General features: G+C 42.1%; 1 protein-coding gene across 1 annotated transcript in view; it reads right to left on the reverse strand.

Annotated features, from left to right (window-relative positions):
• The window catches only part of CALN1 (calneuron 1), a 452,352-nt gene that overhangs the window by 361,353 nt on the left and 67,305 nt on the right, over nucleotides 1-23,694 (reverse strand). Inside the window, exon 2 of the mRNA XM_068969439.1 lies at nucleotides 63-183. Within this exon, the coding sequence (XP_068825540.1) occupies nucleotides 63-183 (121 nt within the window). The remainder of the gene's footprint in view (nucleotides 1-62; nucleotides 184-23,694) is intronic.

The raw sequence follows: 23,694 nt of genomic DNA on the forward strand, positions 1-23,694 counted from the left end.
GCACGACAGCCCCAGATGGCTCCCTTGGGTGGCTAACCTCCCAGGCTGGGCGGGCTCCTTACCATCCAACTCCTCCACAGAGATGTTAGCCAGCTGCTCGCTGTCACTGCCAGCAGAGAGAGATCGGTTGAGGTAATTCCCCTTGTACAACAGGCCAGCGGTCACATGGTGAAAAGGCATCTTCTCCCTGCTCACGACAGACGGGAGGTAGAGGGGAGAGAAAGACATCATCATCCATTCCTCTTTTCCTTCCTGAAGGACCATCCCGGTGTTTGGACGGCCAGGGGTATTTTTTTAAATAACAGTAACATTGGTAGAGGGAAAGTCAGAGAGTACCAGGGTCCCCCCAGAACGATTCCCAAATGCCCCCAAATTCTATCTTTTCCTTCACTGTACATCTTACTTCATTTTCCCCATTTAATAGTGAACTTAAGAAATGGGGTTCTGGCAGACTGTGGGATACCCTGGCATCAACCAGCTCTCCATGCAAACAAGGATGCACCGCTCCTTTCTCTGGCCTGATAAACCCTCTCTCTGTCCTCATAAGGAAGGACTGAACACCCTAGAAATGTGAGTGTATCCAGGGACCAGATGTCTTAGCTGTGACTGTATAGAAATCCAAGTGTTTCATTTTCCCCAAGTAAAGCAGGTATTGCACTTATACTGCACTCAAAGCAGGTCAGACATGCCAGGCTCTGAGAGAACACAGACAACAGCCTGCACCCCTGAGAAGCGGCCCTGCGCCTATTAGCACGAGTGGCTCATGAGCACAGCCCTCTGAGATGCCAGTCACACCTGACCTGCTGGAAAGGTGGGGAGCATCCCAAGGTGTCTCAGAATGAAGCAGCTTCCAGGACTCCCGCAGGAAATGAAAGCATCCCCTTAGACCAGACTAACAAACCCTCCGGGATCCTCGGCCCAGAGCGCTACCCCCGGGGGTGTGAAGTTCCCACCAGTGCAAGGGGGCCAGAGGCTAAGGTGAAAGGGAGGGACGAGAGATACAGTTAGGAAGTTGGGTCTCTCACAGCTTGGAGGTTCCTCAAACAACTAAAAACAGAGTTGCCAAATGATCCAGCAATCCCACTCCTGAGCATATATGCAAACGAAACTCTAATTCAAGAAGATCCACGCACCCCTATGTTTACAGTGGCACTATTTGCAACAGCTGAGACATGGAGACAACCTAAACAGCCATCAACAGATGAACGGGTAAAGATGTGAGACACACACACACACACACACACACACACACACACAATGGAGTACTACTCACCCATTAAAAAGAATGGAATAATGCCATTTGCAACAACATGGATGGACGTAGTGATTATCAAAGTAAGTGAAGACAGAGAAAGACAAACATCAAACGATATCACATATGTGGATCTAAAATACGACACAGATGAACTTTACAAAACAGACTCACAAACACAAGAACAGACTTGTGGTTGCCAAGGGGTAGGGGAAGCAGGGAAGAGCTTTCCTGGGAGTTTGGGGTGGTAGAGGCAAGCTACTACATTTAGAATACATAAAAAGTCCTACTGTGTAACACAGGGAATTATGTTCAATATCCTGTAATAAACCATAATGGATAAGAATATGAAAAAAAGAGAGAGAGAAAGTTGGGTTTCCCCATAGCGGAAAGAGCAAATTCTGTTATAGTGAGTGAGTCGTGGGGCATATCTGGTTCTGCTTCCCCATCTGCAAAGGGGGCTAAGAGGATAGCGAAGCCTCTGGGTGGAATTGGGGAACAGGCAGGAGGGAGCAGGAGTCAATTCTAGGGTACAGGTAGAGGACACCCTTTTAACAGAGCTCCAGGAAGGTGAACAGGGGCACAGGAAGGGGTGATCTCCCCACCATTGGGGGCATGCAAGCAGAGGTGGAGGCCTCCCTTGCCAGGGGTTCTGTGGGAGAGAAATGGCCCCTGTGCTGTCTCCCGCACACCAATCATTCTCCCTGTGAGTCCCTTGTAGAGTCCCTCTGGGCATTAAAATTTGCATCTGTGTGTTAAGCCAGAGTGGTCCTAGCAGCCCCTTAAGGCACTGCTGAGCAACAAGGTGTAAATTACAGAAAGAGACAGCTGACAGAAGGCCAGTCTCTGGGGATGACTGTTCAGGGCTTCCGGGCTCCCAAACCTTGTGTCCCTCAAGTCACACTCATGACAATCAACTGTCCCTGGTGATGGATGCTGTGGGTTGAGGGTGCTGTCTTCTTTTCCCTGTGACACTACAGGCCTGAGTGATAGGCCGGCAGGATGCCCCTTCCTCTCTCTCCCTCCTGATTAGAGCCCACTCCAGCATACTCCTGGATGGTCTGAGAGCTACTGACTTAGAGATCAACCCATGAGACTCCCAAGAGCTCCAGGGCTTGACCAAGAGCAGGAAGCCGGTGAGTGGAAGAATCCATTCTAGAACACAAGCCTCCTAAGCTCTTTTTCAACTAAGCAACCTCAGCTCTCCACCAGACATTTCCACCCGGATGTCAAACCCTCATTTCAAACTTAAGATGTCGAAAAATGAATTAATTATCTTCCTAAAAAATAGGCCACAATTCCTGATTTCTCTATTTCTATCAAAGGTACTTTTCTCTCATCATAACAACTGGGATGATTCTCACAAATGTTCTGGGCCCTGAAAAGTAAAACAGACACATGGCTGAGGCTGGAGCCAGCCACCAGCCTCCAGTGCACCCTTAACTCTTTCCACGGCTAACATCCCTCCATCCACGGGCTGATCGCAAGTGACAGGAGGGAATCACAGAATATGCAAGCCTTCGACAACTGTAAGGGGCACATCTTCAGCTAATTATAAGTCAGACTTTCCCCCTTCCAGCCAAATCTATCCTTATATATAAACGGGCAAGAATCTTTCTTTGGGTGACCTCCCTGGTGGTCCAGTGGCTAAGACACCGAGCTCCCGATGCGGGGGATCTGGGTTCCATCCCTGGTCAGGGAACTAGATCCCACATGCCACAACAAAAGATCCTGCGTGCCACAATGACGACCCAGTGCAACCAAATAAATAAAATCAAATTTAAAATAACAAAAAGAATTTTTTTTAAGAATCTTTCTTTGGAAGACAACTTCAATTACCAACACCTCTTTTCTCAAAGTTACATTCCAGACCAAACAGGTTTAAAGATGAGAATCGGACGCACAAGGTAGGACCACTCTCCCTTTCCTATGGCTAGCCCTGATTTGGGGCACCATGTGCCACTGTGGTCATTTCAGCCTAGACCAAGTCCCGTGGTCCTGGGAGTGATACATCCATACTGGCTAACATTTCCTGTGTGGTTTCAGCGTCCCTCTCAGCACTGGCCCCAGGACCCAGTTAATCTGTTGTTTTAACCATCATTGAAATCCTTCATAAACATGGGAAAGCACCCACCCTGATCTCTAATTTTGCCACCTGGAAGGAGGCCCCACTGAGGTCAGTAAGGCACGGAAAGCATCTCTTCCCACGCCACCGCTCATGACTCCAGTGTCTCAGCATTTTGTAAACCTCTTCCCATGATCACCTTCTACTTGGTTGTCCGAAGCTCTGGCCCCACCACACACATTTTTACAGCTGCCGTAACAAGGTTATACTCAAACACATGTGTCCAAGCCACATTCAGCTGCAGAAGAAATGCTGAGTATTCTGCAGAGAAAACTGGTCGCAACTGAGTCCCACTCGATAGACCAGCATAATTTGCTTCTGGAAAAAGCAGTCTACAAAATTAGGTCCGTATTCAGTTCATTCACCCGAAACACTCAAAGTCTAGTGGGAAAGGAAACACGTGCAATTGAGCCATCCGTAGAGATAAATAGAGTCATGTTCAAGAAAGGGAAGAACATTATCCCAAGTAAGCTAAAAACAGCCGCTGCAATTAAAGACTAAATTTCACCCCAAGCCACCTGGGGAAATCCAGGCTTTTAAGGTTCTCTGTTTGGCTATGGAAGGGAAACATATCAGTTCATCAGCAAAGACAGACGTGGTCCTGAACTAAATCTTCGAGATGGATCCTTATATATTTTTTAATAGTTATTTTACTTATTGAGAACTATTAAGTGACTGTTTATCATGTGAACATTTTTTTCTGTATTTTCTGTGAATTCATATGGTTTCCTGGCTATGAAACACGACTATCTGGTCAAAAGCAGTGTTAGATTTAAATACTAGCTCTGCACTGATTAGCCATGTAGGTAAATAAATTAACCTCTGTAAGCCTCAGCCTTCTCCTCTGTAAAAGTGGGGGTTTGACACATACTGCATAGGATTTTGTAAACCATGAAATAAGATAAGATACACAAAGCACTTGACTTAGCATCAGAAATGTTCTCAGTAAATATCATCAGTAATTATTTGCTAAGGATTACATGAAGTGGGATGTGGGGCAGAAGAAGGTCACGATATGTCAGGTGGAAGATAAAACACGCTAGCTTTTGAAGGAGGATCAGGAAGAACCTGGCCAAGGGTGAGTTTCAGAGAGAAGCTGGCTGGCATTGCAAGCCATGGATGTGCCAAGCAATTCAGTGTGTATACAACGGAGCACCAGGGGGCCCGAGCGCTGAGCGGTTTCGGCAAGCAGCTGACTGTATCAGGCTCTGCTCCTGCCTAGTCGCTCAGTCGTGTCCTCATCGACTGCAGCCCACCAGGCTCCTCTGTCCATGTGGTTCCCCAGGCAAGAATACTGGAGTGGGTTGCCATTCTCTTCTCCAGAGTATCTTCCTGACCCAGAGAGTGAACCCAGGTCTCCCACATTGCAGGCAGATTTTTTACCATCTGAGCCTCCAGGGAAGCCTGACTGTATCAGGAGGAGGGGGCTATTTGAATGAAAAGTACCAGCAATGAAAAAGAGTCTATTGCCTGGGTACCACTACGCTCCATGGTCAAATCAAAGATGACTTGTCAGGAGGCTAAAAACAAAAGAAGTTCCTGTTTTCAGGATTGAGGAACTGGTATACTTCTTGGCAAAGTAACAAACGAAAGAGGCTCACTCCCCTTGCCTTAAGATGATGCTCTTCAGCAACAGTTACTTTTCTGTCACCTTGACTGGACCACGGCGTGCCCAGGTATTTGGTTAAACGTTATTCTGGGTATGTCTGTGAGAGTGTTTTGGGGTGAGATTAACATTTAAATTGGCAGTCTGAGTAAAGAAGACTGCCCTGCCCAAGGGAGTTGGGCCTGATCCAATCTGTTAGAGGTCTGAATAGAACAGAAAGGAAAACTTGTTCTTTCTGTCTGAACTGTTTGAGCTAAGATACTGGTCTTCTCCTGCCTTTGGACTTGGGCTTAGGCTGGAGCTTACACCAACAGCTCTCCTGGGTCTCTGGCTCACCAAAGTAACTCCTTATAATAAACTTCTTTCTGTGTGTATATATATGTGTGTGTGTGTATATATATATAACTTTCTTTTTTTTTTTCCTCTGCAGTACCAAAGACCCAGGCATATTGCTGTAGGCTGATATTATTATTCTGAATAAAGAGTATTCCAGGACATAATTCTGTAGGGCCTCTGAAGCAACACTACTCAAAGTGTAGTGTGTGGACCACTGCCAACTGAATATTATTTGCTGCTTGTCTGCAATGAGATAAGGACAAGAATTGAATGAAAGCATTGAAATTTTTATACCAATTTGGAGCATTGTCCAAATACCTAAGCATGTGAACAGTGGACTTGATTTTTTTTATATCTCTTTTTTTTACTTTATTTTTCCACTAATTCATGCTTTCTGCATTTTATGGGAACCAGTCTGCCAAGGATGGAGGCGTTAAACAAAAAATGGAAAAAAAAAAAAAAAAAGACAAAACACTAGTCCCTCCCCACAAATAGTTTAGTTTGAGAAGTAATTCTCTCTAAACTACTTTGTTTCATCAATTACTGGTAATGGGCTACAGAGAGAGAAGAAGAAAGACATCTAGAGTGCATCTAGAGATATGCACTTGAACTTCTTTCCGAAATTTTCTCAAAGTGCAACATAAAGCAGTTTAGAGAGACGTGCTTCTCAAACTGACCATGCTGGACCTGCTTTTTTAAAGGAGTCTGGATCCAGTTCCTTTGGTCCTTAGCACCCCTGAGAAGCAACAATCCCCGTCCTATGGCTAGGCAGGGATCATCCCTCCCAGTCTGCAACATGCCTAGGAACAGAAGGGTCTGAGGCATGGGCCCTGCACGTGAAGATGTGAAATTTGCTGTAGGCTTTCCCCGTATTGCTTTTGATTAAGGAAGAACTGCAGAAGACCTCAGATACCCTAGAAATGCATGTCTCCTCCTCAGAGTCCAAGAGTTAAGTTACAGGGACAAGAAGATCCCTTCTTACTCCAGCAAAGATGCACTAGATGGATGCCAGCAGAGAGTCTGGCTAAGTACTTACAAAACAATTGTGTTCTCTTATAAAGATCCTGCAGGGGCAGGCCAACTGGCAAGGAGAGTTTGGACAGAGCTCAAATCAGATAGGAATGAGTAAGCAGAAAACACCAACGTGAAGGGCTAAATAAAAGTTCTGCATCATTAGAGGAGGAAGCACTTTCAAGAAGATGTACAGCCAAAAGCAGATTGTCAACAACAGTATGATATAAGAAAGAAGACAATAAGTTTCTGGTTATATCCTTAAAAATAAGTAAGAAAGCAGGGTGCCTGTGAAATAAGAGTAAGAACGCAAATTCATGAGGAAATCTCAGAGTACAGTGAGGAGATATCAAGTCAAAAAGACAAGACAGCTTGCTAAGAGGCAAGCTCATTTGGAAAAGGTGCAGGTCTTTGCAAAGCAAAGGAGTAATCCAAAAATAGTAGCAGAAAATCTACATTAATGGCAACAAAGAATATATCAAATAAACAGAATATGTAGCAAATAATATAATGAGCCATGGCCCCACCACCCAGACTGAATATGAGCTAATATTTATCCTCATTTGCTTTAGATTTCTTTTTAGAAATATCTTATATTGAAGCCCTGCCCACCTACTGTATTTCTCCACTTCCTATTGTTGCTGCAACAACCCTATTCAGGAGGCAGAATGTATCCTTCTGGTTCATGGTTTTAAATTTTCCTACATTTGGGTGTAATTATATAGAATATATTATATTATTGCTCTGGGCCTTCCCAGTGGCTCAGACGGTAAAGAATCTGCCTGCAATGCAGGAGACCCAGGTTCGATCCCTGGAAAGATCCTTTGGAGAAGGAAATGACAACCCACTCTAGTACTCTTGCCTGGAGAATTCCACAGACAGAGGAGCCTGGGCAGGCTACAGGCCATGGGGCTGTTAAGTGTTGAACACGACTGAGCAACACACACACACACACACACACACACACACACACACACAGTATTGCTGTGTATATCTTTCAATTTACATAAATAATATCACAGTATACATATGCTCTTGCAATGTGCACATTTCAATCTATCTTAGAGCTTAGGGACTTAGTCAAATCCATATACGTATACCTAACTTACTTTTAACTGTGCCATAGCTTTCCATATTGCAATTTATTTATCTACTATCCAACTGAAAGAAAAGCATTCTGCAGTGAACATCCTCACATGTGTCTCTTTGCATATACTTGGGGAACTTTCTCCAGTCTGCATACCTAGATCAAATATTACAGCATTTTTCTAAGATGCTCTCCAAAGTGGTCGGCTTAGTTGTCTATCGCTATATAACAACTTACCCTTGAACTTAGTGGCTTAAAACAGCAAATATCTATTATCTCACAGGTTCCATGGGTCAGGAATCAGGAATTGCTTCTCTGGGTGGTTCTGGCTCAGATGGTCTTATGAGGGTGCAGTTAAGACACTGACCAGGGTTACCACCATCAGAAGGTATGCCTGGAGCTGCGGGATCCACTCCCAAGACGGCACTCACGTGGCTGTTAACAACATCCTCGGGAGACTCCCCAGAGGGCTGCTTGGGTGTTCTTTTGACAGGACAGCTGGCTTCCCCCAGCAGGTGTTCCAAGATACAGGAGGAGGGTGCTTTTATGAACTGGTCTCAGAAATCACACAGTCACTTTCAACACATTCTGTTCATTAGAAGCAAGATGCTAAGCGAAGCCCACACTCAATGGGGAAGGAAATCAGGCTCTATCTTTTGAAAGATGGAGTATCAGAGAATTTGTAGACATCTTTTAAAAACATCATCATAGTTGTGACAATTTACAGACCCACCATTAACCTATCAGCATGTCTATTTCCCCCAGAGCCTTGCTGACACTGAGTATAAGCAGACGGTTTCATTTTTCTTAACTAGATTTCCTTGACTGCTATTTCAGGCATCTTTTTATACGGTTTTTGGCCATTTCATTTCTTTATTTCATTGTAAGTCTATACATCATCTGAGAATTTAAGTTTATATTTCTCTTATCATGCCTTTAAGCATAGCCATGTTTAATAACTGGCTCATAAAATTCCTGAACATTTAACAAGATCCACACCCCTGGTACCAGTGCCACCAGTTGGGGCTTTCATGGGTTGGTATGAGCTGACTCCAGCACACCACTGGATGAAGGTCTTTTTCCTGACCATTTCTGGCTGTTTCTACAGGCAAGAAAAGTCATGCAAACATGATGCTTCCTTGTAACAGTGTTCCGCTGTCCAGTGTCTAGTTTCCTGGCTGTGAAGGAGTGGTCAAGGGGTTAGCAGAAGAGTAATGGTTTCTGAATCCTCAGATGAACTTCAAGTTCATCCTCCAGCTTTTGAGGGGTCGAGAGGAAGTTTTAGGAACAAGAAGCATATGCCAGTGGGGTCTCAGTGGCAGTAAGCCCCTTAGAGTGTTGATCTGAATTATTCTGGGAGTTTTTCTGGAGACTCATCCAAAATCCAGTCCTTGAGCCCTTCAACAATTTTGTAAGCATCAAATTCCCTGTATTAAATCCCTTCCTTCTTAAAATACCTGGTCCTTGAACTATACTGGTCCTTGAACTAAACCTTAACTGATACTGCATCTTCCAAGTTTCTTTAAAAAATTTTTAATTTTCATTTTTTAAAATCTGTGTATCTATGTTATAAGCAATTTCTTCAAAATTATTTTTACATTCACATGCTTTTATTCAGTTGTAACTTAACTCACAGTTTAACCTGTCTGCTCAGTTTTCATGTAAATTATGATGTTTTCCATTTCTAGAAGTGTAATGTTTCTTTTATAAATCCATCTTTATCACTGAGCATAAATCTTTCATTATAATCTTTATTCTCTGTCCTTTTCATATTTTCTTTCGGAATGTCATTCTGTTCCCTCCGTTTCTTAAGGCACCAATCTTCTTCTTGGTGCTTCTCTGTCACTAGCAGTGAACAGTTTCCCAGTGTGATTTCACTTTGTGGGCAGGAGCATCTTCAGTAGGTGTTGTTTTCTCCCTCTGGAGCTGCACATGCGCAGCGATCCACACCCATGGCACCGGTCCCCCAGGCTTCACCAGTCGAGGACCAGTTTGTCCATTCATCCTTAGCTTGGAAGGCCTGCACCACATGGGCTGTTTAGATGTCGACTACGCATCACCGCCCCCACCCCGACCCCAAGCACAGGTTTGGAATTCTGATTTGTCGTGTGCACCTCTTCCTTTGGCAGCCATAGTTCCTAGTAGACAAGCTTCTTGGCCACTTTGCTGAGCGGTGGGCTGACTGACTCTAATCCCCACTTACAAGAGGGGCGGCCATCAGTAGAAGCAGGGTCTCAGTTCCTGTTTCCTGCCTGCTACGGATTTAAGCCCACGCCTTTCCTCCCTGCATGGACATCAACACTCCCAATTGCCAGGGTCTTATGGGGTGTTTTTACTCTGCAGCAGCACCCACCTCTACACTTTCATCTCTAGGCTCTGAGTCTCCTCTTCCTTTCTTTCACACTAGGTTATTTTAGTGTGAAAATAACAGGAAGAGTGTAGTCAGGAAAACAGAGCCTCGGTCAGCTAATTCATTAAAAGGATTTGAAACAGTGAGCTACCTACTAAGCGGGCAGAAGCCCCCCAGAGCCTGGTTAGCAGAGATCAGCAATAGCAGAAAGTTATTCCCACCCCTAGTCTGGAGGCACAAACGGAAAGGGCGGTATTACCCAGACCTCAAAGTTGGGGTGCTCAGAGGAACTAGAACTGGTAGAGGATGCCCAATAAGATCTGAGACAGTGCAAGGGAAAGCTCTGCTCTGCAAAGATCAAGGATAGGAACCGTTAAGAGACAGAGGCACCATGGAGACATTTGTCAAAGGCAAATCCATCTTCACCTTCTCACCTCCTGCTGGCACCTGCCTCTGGTCAGGGAATCTGGAAATGTACTTTGCTTGAATGGACCTTACTATACAGAGTGAATTAGAAGGAAAGAGAAGGATATATTTGTAAGCAAGCAGGCACACAACTAGTTGAGCTACAGAGTTAACTTTTTTGTTATATTTTTATCCTGCATCTCTGTATTTATGGCAAGAAAATAATCCACGTGAGCTTAATGACCACACTGACAGAACCAGAAATCCTTATAACATTTTTGAATTTCAAAGATAAGGAAAATTCTTCTGAGCATCCAGGTTAGAAAAAACAGGTTAGCCACAAAGGATCAAGACGAAATTCAGCTCCCTTCGCAATAGCAAGCAGCCACCAACAGAGAAACTACCCCCAGCTGCCTTTAAGGGTCGCTTAAAATAAAATGAGTAGAGAAATTTCCCAAATAAATTATGGGAAAAGATTTAAAGGCAAAGGTCAAAGAAAAGAAAGTTCTAACTGCAAAACAATTCAAAATAAAAAGCACTGAAAATATAGTGAAGGTCAGTGTACGTTTCAAAAGAGTAAAATCCAAAATAATCATATATTAGTCACAAACCTCTGTATCACGTATCATATCATTATAAAGTGAAAAGAATTTAAATACATTTTTGATACATTAAATTGGTGAATATTTTAAAGATACTCTCTAAGCCTTGGCAAATCACCAAGACAAAAATAATAAAAACAAAGAGGATATGAATGAGGTAGACATTTTTCTATGGAGGCTGTGTGTGTGTGTGTGTGTGTGTGTGTGTGTGTGTGTGTGTGTTCCTATTGCCCACCCAGAGGTCACTTCTCAGATATCTGCAAAACGTACAAAAATTTATCAAATGTAAGACCACAAAGCAAGTTTCAATAAAGATCTTCAAAAGCAGGTCTGACACAATTGAATATAAATAGAAACAATAACAAGTCAATATTTTAAATGCTAAAACGGGTATTTTCCCTAGCTTTATTGAGCTATAACTGACATACAGCATTGTGTAAGTCTAAGCCATACAAAGTGTTGATACCCTTATATGTTGCAAAATGATGATCACCACAGCTTTCCCTAACACCTCCAAGATGTCACATAGTTACCCATTTCTTGTGGTGAGAACATTTAAGATCTACTCTCTCAGCAGCTCTCAAGTATATAACACAGTGTTATTAACTATAATCACCACGCTGGACCTTTGACCTCTAGAATTTATCCATTAAAATTGAAAATTTTAACATACTCCTATATCAAAGCTTAAATTAAAATTTAAATTATACACTATATTTAAAATTTAAAAAGGGAAATAATTCTTATTAAAAAGCATATTAGGCATAACAAAGTAGCATTCAGATAAACTATGAGGTCTTTTTAGTATTCTTAACAGAAAAATGCAAACACTAAATAAGTCTTCCACACAAACTTTTTAGAAAAAGAACAACAAAATAAATTAAGAAACCAGAGAAAAGAAATAATGAAAGAGATAAATTAGAAAACAGATAAATTAAAAGAGCTGGTTCTCTGAAACAAAAGCAATTAACCAGACAAATCTCTGACAAGTTTATTAAAACAAATAGAGAAAGCACGAATAGAGCACAGTCTGAAATATGAGAATTCTACGTGCAACTCTAGACTAATAAATTTAAAACGCTGCTTAAATGAACACTTTTTCTCTCAAAACACAGAAATTGGATTTTTATGGAAAGCTGGGATTTAATATTATTCATGCTTGTTGAAAATTTTGACATAACATTTTGTTATATAGTAATTTGAAGGTATGGTTTTAGGTTGTGTGTATGTCCATACTTAACTTCTGCCATAACCAAAAATACACCTTAGAAAAATTTACAGATCCAAATGGAAGAAAAATGTCATTGTCAGTACTTACTAAATCATAATATTTGCTCTTCAATCCATCCCACAAACATGCCAAGATTTTTGCTGATATTTGGCTAGTAAAGTTTCATCTCCCTTCATGTCAACAGATGATTTTGCAAACTGATTGAAAGCAGTTGCATTTTCTTATTTTTAACCAAAAATATTTGATCTCTTCACTTAGAAGATTCTTAAGAAATTAACAAAATTCTGTCTCCACTTTTTTTTACTTCACAGATTTGAGCTTATAGATAGCACACTCACAATACTTTTCTAATCATAAAATCACGTAATGGTTGAAACATTTCCAGAAACATCCATTCTCAGAACTGTTCTTTCGATAGCATGAATTTCTTTAAAAAGCATTATTTCCTCAGTCTTTGTTAAAATCTCATCTTTAAGTCTGTGTAGCAGACAACACCCTGCCATCTCAGGAGGCATTGCAAATGCAGACCGTTTGCCTGTTGATGACAGGAAGTGCGTGACTCCGAGTTTTGTTTGACAACTCTTGGAAGCAATTTGCCCTAATAAAAGCTGCACACTTTATCGTGGTACGAAAGCCATCTAGAATCATTTTCCACCTCATTTCAAAGATCAGGCCAGGATTCATTATTCACGAAAGTGAATACAGATCAACATTTTAGATAGTATTTTAGAAGGTTTTTACTTGTTTCGGTCAACTTTTGCCCAGTCTGATGGCTTATCACTTTAACCCATAAAGTGGTTAATGAAAGTCTCCCTGGGAAGCACAGGAAATGCCGACTCAGCCACTGCCTTGTGGTCCACTTGGGCCTGCATGATCAGGATGATCCAAAAGCTGGGGCTCATTGGGAGATATCTTTTTTACTTCCTGGATATTAGTCTAGTTAAAATTGATTAATATAATCTCTAAATCTCCCTAGTCAGGCATTTGTGTCACAAGTAACTGGTAACAAGTGCACAGGGAAGGTCCTACGGCAATGCCCCCTTTATGGGACATCCCACCTTCCTGAACATATCACACCTGTCACACCAGACTGGCACACATACAGCCAATTGAGGGTATAAGTGCCATTCTTTACAGTTGATATTAGCAAAGCTTCATTCCCTTCTTCATCTTTTTTTCTCCCTACACCCCAAAAGAACATTTCATACACCTCACTTTGAAAATCACTGCAGACACATTGCCATTAAAATGAGAAAAAAGACAAGATGCCCATTACTTCTGCTATTAACACTTCCCTAGAAATTTTATTTAATTCAGTCAGACATAAACAAAACCACCAGACTATTTAAAAGGAATAGACCAAGAAAAAATCAAATAATCAAAAACTTAAGAGTGAAATACATGCAAATGTTTAACTCGTCTTTTATAGTTAAAGGACATTCATTCACAGTTTAAATATGGCTCAAGAAATTACAAGGGAAAAGACTGAGAACCTTACCAATACAAAAACATAAACTTCTAATCATTATAAACACCAAAACTAAAATGAGGTAAATGGGGAGTACAAAAAGAACAGAAGCAAACAATTCACTAAACTGGAAAGACAATAACTAAATGAAACATATAAGAGGTTTCCCTGGTGGTCTGTGGTTAAGACTCTGCACTCCCAATTCAGGGTGCCCTGGTTAGATCTCTGGGAGGGAAACTTCCATATTGTAGCATCCCATATGCTACAACTAAGAGTTCACATGCCACAGCTAAAATATCTTGCATGTCGCAATAGATCAAAGATCCCAACTGCAACTAAGATCAAACATCCCAACTGCTGCAACTAAGACCTGGAGCAGCCAAAATAAATAAATAAAAATAAACATTAAAAAAATGAAAACAATAGTTGAACTCCTAAGTAATCAAGAAGTGTAATTTGTATGCTGTTATCTGCTTTTTCAAGGTAGGGTGGAGAAGGAAATGGCAACCCACTCCAGTGTTCCTGCCTGTCCCCAGGGACAGGGGAGCCTGGTGGGCTGCCGTCTATGGGGTTGCACAGAGTCGGACACTACTGAAGCGACGCAGCAGCAGCAGCAGCAGCAGGGGTTACTTTTAACATGCTAGTTACACTGTAATTGGACTAGTACTTTGCAGCAGTTAAAACAACAGCTTGGAGAAGACAATTTGGTCATTAGGTATCCATTTAAAAAATGGTTCTCACCCTTTAACCCCAAAATTCTATTGTTTGAAATCTATCCAGAGATAAGGACAAAGACTTGTACACCAAAAAAAAAAGCATTGTGTTGTATTTAAATCGGAAAAACAAAGATAATAAATGAAAAGAAAGGAAGAAAGAAGAAAACAAAACAGAAATCAAAAAACCTAGAAATCAATAAGCAAAATACATTTATATCAGAGTATGCTGTGTATCAATGCTGTTTCCTAAATTTTTAATGATGTAGAAATCTTCATAACATGTTCTCAACTCTACAAAGTATTTCAAGTAGGAAAATGGAACATATTTTTTTCTCCTAAAATCCCATTGAAATTATGGTATAAAGGGACAAAATGGAATAAAATCATAAAAGCTTTGAACATGGAGAGGAGGGAGAACATAACTCCAAAACATCAGCAACTCTCTGGAAAGTAGAATTACTTGGCTCATTTGATGGACAAGACTGAGCAGAGTAATTATATATATGTGAAGTTGCTCAGTCATGTCCGACTCTTTGCAACCCCATGGACTGTAGCCTGCCAGGCTCCTCTGTCCATGGAATTTTCCAGGCAAGAATAATGGAGTGGGTAGCCTTTCCCTTCTCCAAGGGAGCTTCCCTGGAAATTAAAAGATGCTTGCTCCTTGGAAGAAAAGCTATGACCAACCTAGACAGAATATTAAAAAGCAGAGACATTACTTTGCCAACAAAGGTCCGCCTAGTCAAGTCTATGGTTTCTCCAGTAGTCATGTATGGATGCGAGAGCTGGACTAGAAAGAAAGCTGACCACCAAAAAATTGATGCTTTTGAACTGTGGTGTTGGAGAAGACTCTTGAGAGTCCCTTGGTCTGCAAGGAGATCCAACCAGTCCATCCTAAAGGAAATCAGTCCTGAATATTCATTGGAAGGACTGATGCTGAAGCTGAAACTCCAATACTTTGGCTACCTGATATGAAGAACTGACTTTTAGAAAAGACCTTGATGCTGGGAAAGATTGAAGGCGGGAGGAGAAGGGGACGACAGAGGATGAGACGGTTGGATGGCATCACCAACTCAATGGACATGAGTTTGAGCAAGCTTCAAGTTGGTGACGGACAGTGAAGCCTGGCGTGCTGCAATCCATGGGTTCACAAAGAGTCAGACACGACTGCGTGACTGAACTGAATTGAACTGAGGGGACCTTCCTGACCCAGTGACCGAACCCTGGTCTCCCACACTGCAGGCAGACTCTTTACCATCTGAGCCACCAGGGAAGCCAAATGAGCAGAGTAAGGAAGGGCTGAAAGTGTGACAAGGGAAGACCATTCACAGTGGAGAGAGGAGTGGTGGGGCGCTACAGAGCACTCCCAAGTTCAGTGGTCCAAAGAACTAAATGGAGATGGGGTGGACCCGGGGGGTACTGATTAAAGCCTTTTACTTGGAGCACCAAGCTGAGTCTCCCATTCAGAGAACAAGGTTTTTCAAAAGGAGAGATGTGCCTGAGGGCTGCTGGGGTGCCCTGGGGTGAGACTCTCTTCCTCTGGCATTTGCATGGGGGCATCCTGTTCATCCCCTCCTGGTACTGAATCTTAAGATGGGTCTTGTTTATCAACATGGCCCATGCTCTGAAGGTTTGCTGCCATCTCTCATTTAAGGGAAAGACGGTTTTCAGAGGAAACCTGACTCTTGTTGGCATATTTCATTCAGACAAGTCAGGAATGCCAAGGGCCAAACAAGAATTGTCAGACACTTCAGGAAAATCAGCATTACCAAAAGAGGTGACCCTGGAAATAACAAGGATGCTTCTAGAAAGAGTAGGCAATTATTAATAGAAAGAATGTTCACATAATACTTCAGGTAGATCTGAAAGGCTGCCACGAAAAATTTGCAGGCTGAGATTAGGAAGTCAGGGAAGTGAAAATTGTAGTTGGAGAAAAAAACAGAAGAACTAGAGGAACAAGTCACGGAAAACACAGACAATAGAGCAAAATAGAAGTAGAAATTTTAATTAATAAACAGTAAAGATTAACAAAGAAGGGCCACGCCCACCTAAGAAGCATCTCAGAAAGAGAGAACACAGAGGAAAGGAAGTAACAGAAGAAAAAACTTCAAGAGCCGATGATATGAACCTTCAGACTGAAAAGGCCTGTCATAGAGCCAAAACTTCATCAATCATCCAAAACTGCATAATGTTTCAGAACACAAGCATAAAGAAAGCACTGTCAAGCTACTAACAGCGACGAGACAACTTGCTAATGAATGACAATCATATAGGCGTCAGGTGCATATCAGCATCATCAGATACTAGGTGACAGTGAAACAAGTCCTTTAGCCTCACAGTAAAAATTTACACCCAATCAGCATCCCATCAAGAGAGAGGCTTAGAAGGCTTTACATGCATGGACACTTGCAAACAGGATTACTCAATAAATTATTTCAGCAAAATACAAAGAAATCCAAGAGATCAGAATGTGGGATGAATATCAAGGGTGAAATCTAAGGATGAGGTGTGACCCTGGAGGATCACCATGGGGGCAAATCAGATTAAGAGTCTGGAGGGCAGGAAGGAAAGGGACTCACAGCAGCCTACAGTGGCTGAAGCTGAATCATCTGCCCAAGAAGAAGGAGAGGCGAAATATCCATAAGAAATGTCAAATATAAAGAGATACATGTACCCCAATGCTCACTGCAGCATTTTTTACAATAGCCAAGACATGGAAGCAACCCAAGCATCAACAGGTGAACGGATAAAGATGTGTTACACAATGCGATACTGCTCCACCATAAAAAAGAATGAAATTCTACCATTTACAACAGTGGAGATGGGCCTAAAGACTATTAAGCTTAGTGAAATAAGTCAGACAGAGAAAGATAAATACTATATATTATCACTTATATGAGGAACCTAAAAAATAAACAAACCAATGTATAGAATTAAAAAAAAAAAGACTTACAGATACAGAGAACAAATGAGTGCTTACCAGTGGAAAGAAGGAAGGGAGAGAGACAAAAACAGGGATAGGGAATTAAGAGATATAAACTACTACATACAAAATATAGAAGCAAAGGAGACTTCCCTGCCAGTCCAATGGTTAAGACTCCGTGCTTCCAATGCAGGGAGCATGGGTTCAATTCCTGGTGCAGGGACTAAGATCCCACATGCATCATGGTATGGCCAAAAGTTTTTTTAAAAAAATTAAAACAAAGAAACCAAAAAACAGATAAGCAAAAAGGATATATTGTACAACACAAGGAAATACAGACATTGTTTTGTAATAATTTTAAATGGAGTATAATGTACAAAAATATTCAATCACCATGTTGTGCACCTGTCTGAAACTAACATTGTAAATCAATTACACTTCAAACAGAAATACTATTTATGTTATCAGTTCAAAACAAAACTTCTAAAACACTTCTAAAAAATGTCAAACATAAACAGAGTGGACTTCCCCTCCCTCCTTCACTCTTGCTTCCAAGTTATGATTTGTTTGGATCTTTTTTATACATTTCCCCTACAAATGGCACAGGGTTAACAATGCAGTATTTGTTTCTGCAGGGGAAAATATTTACACAATCAGAGTATTAGAAGCACTATTTTATTTTTGAGTCTGAAATCGATAGACAAATCATGGAAGTTTCCATTCTAGACAGAGTGTAAATGCTTGACCCTCTGATGGTCCAATGATTGTTATTGCTTAGTCGCTAAGTTGTGTCTGACTCTTTGCAACCCCATGGACACCAGCCCTCCCTGTCCTTCATCATCTCTCAGAGTTTTCCCAAGTTCATATCCATTGTGATAAAAGTGATTTAAAAAAAGGAAAAAGGATTGTGACGTGTGAAGTACCTCGTCTTTCATGATGGGAGGTCAAACGGTACTGTTTAAAGTGAACAAAGCAATAAAGATTTAAGTAGGTGAGCTGAAGCAATAAAGCTATTTAAAGATTTAAAAATAAAAATCACTGTTGAGACTTCCTGGGGGTCCAGAGGCTAAGACTCCCTACTCACAATGCAAGGGGCCCAGGTTCCATCCCTGGTCAAGGAACTAGATCCCACAAGCCACAACTAAGAATTCAAATGTCATAACTAATTTTTAAAAAGATCCCATGTGCCTCAACTAAGACCTGGCATGGCCAAATAAAGAGTAAATATTTTTAAAATACACTAAAAATTGGTAAAAATAAAATAAAAATAAAAATCAGTGTAAGGTGAAAGGGAAGTGAGTGAAAGTGTCTCAGTTGTGTCTGACTTTTGCGACCCCGTGTACTATATAGTCCGTGGAATTCTCCAGGCCAGAATACTGGAGTGGGTAGCCTTTCCCTTCTCCAGGAGATCTTCCCAACTCAGGAATTGAACCCAGGTCTCCCGCATTGCAGGCAGATTTTTTACCAGCTGAGCCACAAGGGAAGCCCAAGAATACTGGAGTGGGTAGCCTACCTTTTCTCCAGGGGATCTTCCCGATCCAGGAATCAAACCAAGGTCTCCTGCATTGCAGGCAGATTCTTTACCAACTGAGCTATCACAGAAGCCCCAGATAAAAGGGAGGGGTTCTGTAAAGCAACAGGGATCTATCGTTCATAAGACAGAATGGAGATATTCCATTTAAAGTGGAGAAGCAAAAACACAAAACAAAGCACTTATCTGGAGCGATTTCATCCACCACAGGCACTCACAATGAAAATAATTAAACATAGTCACCTCTGACATGTAAATAAAGTTTAGCTGGTAAGAACTCTTACATTTCATGTATACCCATTTCTATTGTTTTTTTATTATCTTATTCTTGTATTACTTTTATAAGGTCAGGCCATAAAGTTATATGAAAAATGTAATTGTAAGCACATAAATATAATTACCTAGTCATGCATATATAGATACATTAATACATACATATTCATTGGAAAAGTTATTAGAAGGAAATCAACTAAAATGTAAATACCAGTCACTGATGAGTGATGGATTTACAGTTATTGTATTCTTATTTATTTAAACTTTTCACACTTAGACCACGCATGCATGCTAGTTGCTTCAGTTGTGTCCAGCTCTTTGCAATCCTATGGACCATAGCCCACCAGGCTCCTCTGTCCATGGGATTCTCCAGGCAAGAATACTGGAGTGGGTTGCCATGACCTCCTCCATAGGATCTTCCAGATCCAGGGATTGACTCCGAGGCACTTACATCTCCTGAATTGACAGGCAGGTTCTTTACCACTAGCACCACTTGGCAAGCCCTCCACACTTAGTACCATGGGTCTATTTCATTTTTAGAGCTAGAGCTAGAAAGAAGCTAACAGGATTTTACAAACTAAAGAGCCTACCTGGAACTCCCTCCAAGTGGGGGGACGGTACCAGAGAATCTGAAGGCAAGATCAAGGCTGCTTAGAGGTCAGGACTCAATTGACCCACAGCCATCAAGTATGCGCACATGATGTGGCTACAGCACAGGCCCTCCAAGAGAAAGCACTGACTGGAGGACGTTAAGGGCTAGTGTCAACAACAGGCTGTGTCAACAAGAACGGATGCGCATCTCCTAAACCAATCTTGATTTTGAGTGGCACTGTCTCTCCGAGAATTTCCAAGGATCGAGAGCCTGCGGGTAATTAGATGAGTGCACCTGCTGGAAGAAGCTGTACGCCAGCATCACAGGGATGCTGAAGCTATCCTGCCAACAGAGATGCTTCTGGCAGATGATTTTGAGTTGTTCTTTCTGAATGTAATTACACAAAAAGTTCAACTGCTTTTTAAGGCTCCTCCTGAAGGCTATTATAATCTTTTTTAATTAATGAGTTGAATATGAAAGGACTTGATTTTAACATATTTTTATGTCTCGTCCCCTGCAATCCTCATATATATCTGCCCTGCTACCTCTTCTAGACATTTCTGGCTGCTGGGGCATCTGTATCTTCACAGACACCTTTCTGCAAAGATGGGGGCTCCTGTAGGCTGAGTTGGGAACCCTCCACCTGAGACAGTGTGAAGCAAGAAACTGTTGGATCTATGGGAAATATAGCTGGACATGGTCCCCAATGTTGATTGTAAAGAGGTCTCCAGAATGGCCCTTCCAGTTCTTTACTAGCTGCCAAAGCAAAATATCTTAGACTGGGTGGCTTAAACAACAGAAATTTGTTTTCTCACAGTTACAGAAGCTAGAAGTTCAAGGTCAAGGCAGCTGCTTTCTCACTGTGTCCACACATGGTGGAAGGAGAGAGAGAGCAAGCAAACTGTGGGGGCTCTTCTTATAAGGGCACTAATCCCATCACTAATCTCATGACCTCATCTAAACATAATGATCTTCCAAAGTCCCCACCTCCAATGACCACCCCACTAGGGAATAGGGCTTCAACATACGAATTTGGAAGGGACACGATTCCTTCCATAGCACTAACCAAGTTGAGAGTAAATATATTTGAAGATGGACAAGACTAAGTAGGGGTTTCCCAGGGCTTCCCAGGTGGATTGGGGGTAAAGAATCTGCCTGCCAATGCAGGAGGCACAAGAGCCTCGGGTTCAATCCAGGGGTCGGCAAGATCCCTTGGAGGAGGGCCCGGCAACCCCTCCAGTATTCTCACCTGGGAAACCCCATGGTTAGAGGAGCCTGGCAGGCTGCAGTCTGTGGGACTGCGAGAGCGCTGGACATGACTTAGCAACTAAACAACAAGACCAAGCAAACGTCTAGAGATCTGCTGCCTCCCATTATTTTTTCAAACTTGAATTAGCCCTAACTTATGCAGAAGAGGCTATAAGAGACAGACAAGGGTACAGGACCCCAGGAGACTGAACGGCATTTGGGCCAGTTTACATGAAAAGCATGTAAATTAGATTGATGCAATCCATCATTCGAATGGAAAGTGGTTTGAAATTTAACTATTATTCTGGAGTTGAGAGCATAAGAATATTTGGAAATAAGGCAATAGCACTGAGGACAAGAACTTCATTTTTTTCTAAGATTTCTTTTCATTCTGCTATAAAACGGACGATATGCCCAGGGATGGCATTTGGGGTAGGGGGCTCAAGCAGATCGGGCTGCAAAGAGGGTCAGTCCATTCAGCTGTTGGGGCAGTATGGACTTAGATCACCTAGAATGCTATGATCCAGGACAGTGTTACAGAGAAAGGCACAGTCCATGTCCTCAAGATTAAGGACTATATGAGCCATGCAACCGCTTGAGAATTGTCAACTTAAAAAATATTCACAACCTAAAAGTTGAGAGTTATGTTTTATTTGGTGGAAATGTTTAGGACTTCAAGCCTGGGAGACAGCAACTCAAGTAACCCTAAGAGAACTGCTCAGAGTAGACGAGGGGAGAAGCCAGGTAATATAGAAGTTTTACAACAAAGGACAGGTAGTCTGAACATCAAAAGATTATTGCTAATTAAAGAAAACCAGACATCTCAAGTAAAGGAATTCAGTGCTTTTCTATATATGGGAAGATGCAAGAGTCTGGGCTCACTGAAATTATTCCTTTGATATGCGTCTCAGCTATCTGGGGCCAGTATTCTGTGCTGGGCTCACTGAAATTATTCCTTTGATATGCGTCTCAGCTATCTGGGGTCAGTATTCTGTGCTTTTCACATCCTGAGCTTCCGTGAGGCTCACCAAAAGGAGTGGCTGCAGTCTGATGGCTGCTAGAAGGCAGGTATTCTTTTCCTTCTGTGTTCCCTCAAGACTCACCAGCTCAGAATGGAGGGCGGTAATTGCTGATGACTGTGACATCCTTGTTTACTGATATGGCAGGAAATATTATATTTTTCAGAACCATTCACTTAGAAAGAACAAGGCTCAGAAGCAAGCATCCTGACTGAGCCTGTGGTCCAGGTGGTATCTGGAAGCTGACACTGGGCATAGGCCTCTCACCTGCAGGCTCAACACTGAAGCCCTGCAGGCAGCCATGCCCAAGATAGCATGTGACCCCAGGAATGTCACAAACAGGACAAAAAGGTCACCCTGGCAGCAGAGCAGAGGACAGCAGGCAGGAAGGCCGTCACCTCAGGAATATCTGCTGGCAAGAGGAGAGTACTAGCTGATGGGAAAAGTCACACGCAGAGACCAAAAATGAACATAACCCAAGATGCTGAGTTCACCGGGAGGACACCCCACAAGGTCTCTCCATCACAATCAAACCTTCACAAACATTCTGCGGTGGAGAGGAGTCTTTGTGAATGTTTGATCTTTAATATAATCTACTAAAAGAAATGAGAAGCTAGTCTCTATGCTCAAGAGACAAGAAAAACCAGACAGCATCAGCAACAACAAAAATCCATAAAGGAGGGAGTTCCCAAGCAGCTCAGTGACTGGGACTCTACACTTCCACTACGGAGGGTATCGGGTTCAATCCTTGGTTGGGGAACTAAGATCCCTCATGCCACACAGCCAAAAAAAGAAAAAGAAAATTTCCTCAACTGAATAAAAATGAAAACACAACATATCAACTTGTTAAAAAGTTATATTTAAAAATATCCAGAAAGTACAACCAGACACTGAGCTCTTCAAACACAGTGTTGCCCCAGCATTGAGCCCAGCATCAGCCATAGAAGGAGTACTCAAAATGTATGTTGGATGAATGCATAAATGAATGAATGACATGGAGAAGTTATCCTCCAGAGAACCAACATGATGGAGAAGAAACAAAATGATTCTCCTGGAGTTACTATCCTTTCACTGTAAACCTAGGATGAAACACATCCCTGGGGCCATTAGAGGCAGAAAAGAAAAACTCAGGAATGAGAATTCTCATGTTGCCATAAGGATGCTAGAAGTTTCTCTGGGGACCATGCCCATCTGGCCTGAACATACCAAAGGAAAATTTCTGAGAATAGGTCAGGCATAAACAGAGTGACTATTTTTAGAGTGCTTACTGTGTGATAGGCAATTCTAATTAAGCAATGTTAAGTCATGTCTCAGTTACACTTTGCTAGGCAGGATTAATATTATCCCCATTTTACAGATGAGGAAAATGAAGTCATAAAATTTACAACTGTTCCAAAAAGTGCAGAGTGCATCAATGGTAGAGCAGGAACTCACACCCAAGTGGCCTGGCTCCAGAGGTCACACCTTAAGACAACCTCCCCAGCTGCCTCCTAAGACAGGGACCTAGAGACAGGATCCTGTGAGAGAATGTTCAGAACTCATCCTGGGACAGACAAGGAACAACAATGAAGGCATTCGTTTATTCTAGAAATGTGTATTTGCCTTTGTGATGCCATAATATGAGAGAGGACCTCTGTTCTGTGAGAGGTACCTATTAGTCTGTCTACAAAGAAATACGCTGGAGGACTTACTCCCTCATGGTCCAATGGTTAAGGATCTGCCTGCCAATGCAGAGGACACAGGTTTGACCTCTGGTCTGGGAAGACTCCACATGCTGTGGGGCGACTAAGCCCATGCTCTAGAGCCCAGGCTCTACAGCAAGAGAAGCCCCTCATTAAGAAGTCCATGCACTGCAACTAGAGAGTAGCCCCTGCTCGCCGCAACTGGAGAAAGACTGTGCACAGCAGTGAAGACCCAGCACA

This window comes from Capricornis sumatraensis, chromosome 3 (genome assembly GCF_032405125.1).
Source record: "Capricornis sumatraensis isolate serow.1 chromosome 3, serow.2, whole genome shotgun sequence".
Lineage (NCBI taxonomy): Eukaryota > Metazoa > Chordata > Mammalia > Artiodactyla > Bovidae > Capricornis > Capricornis sumatraensis.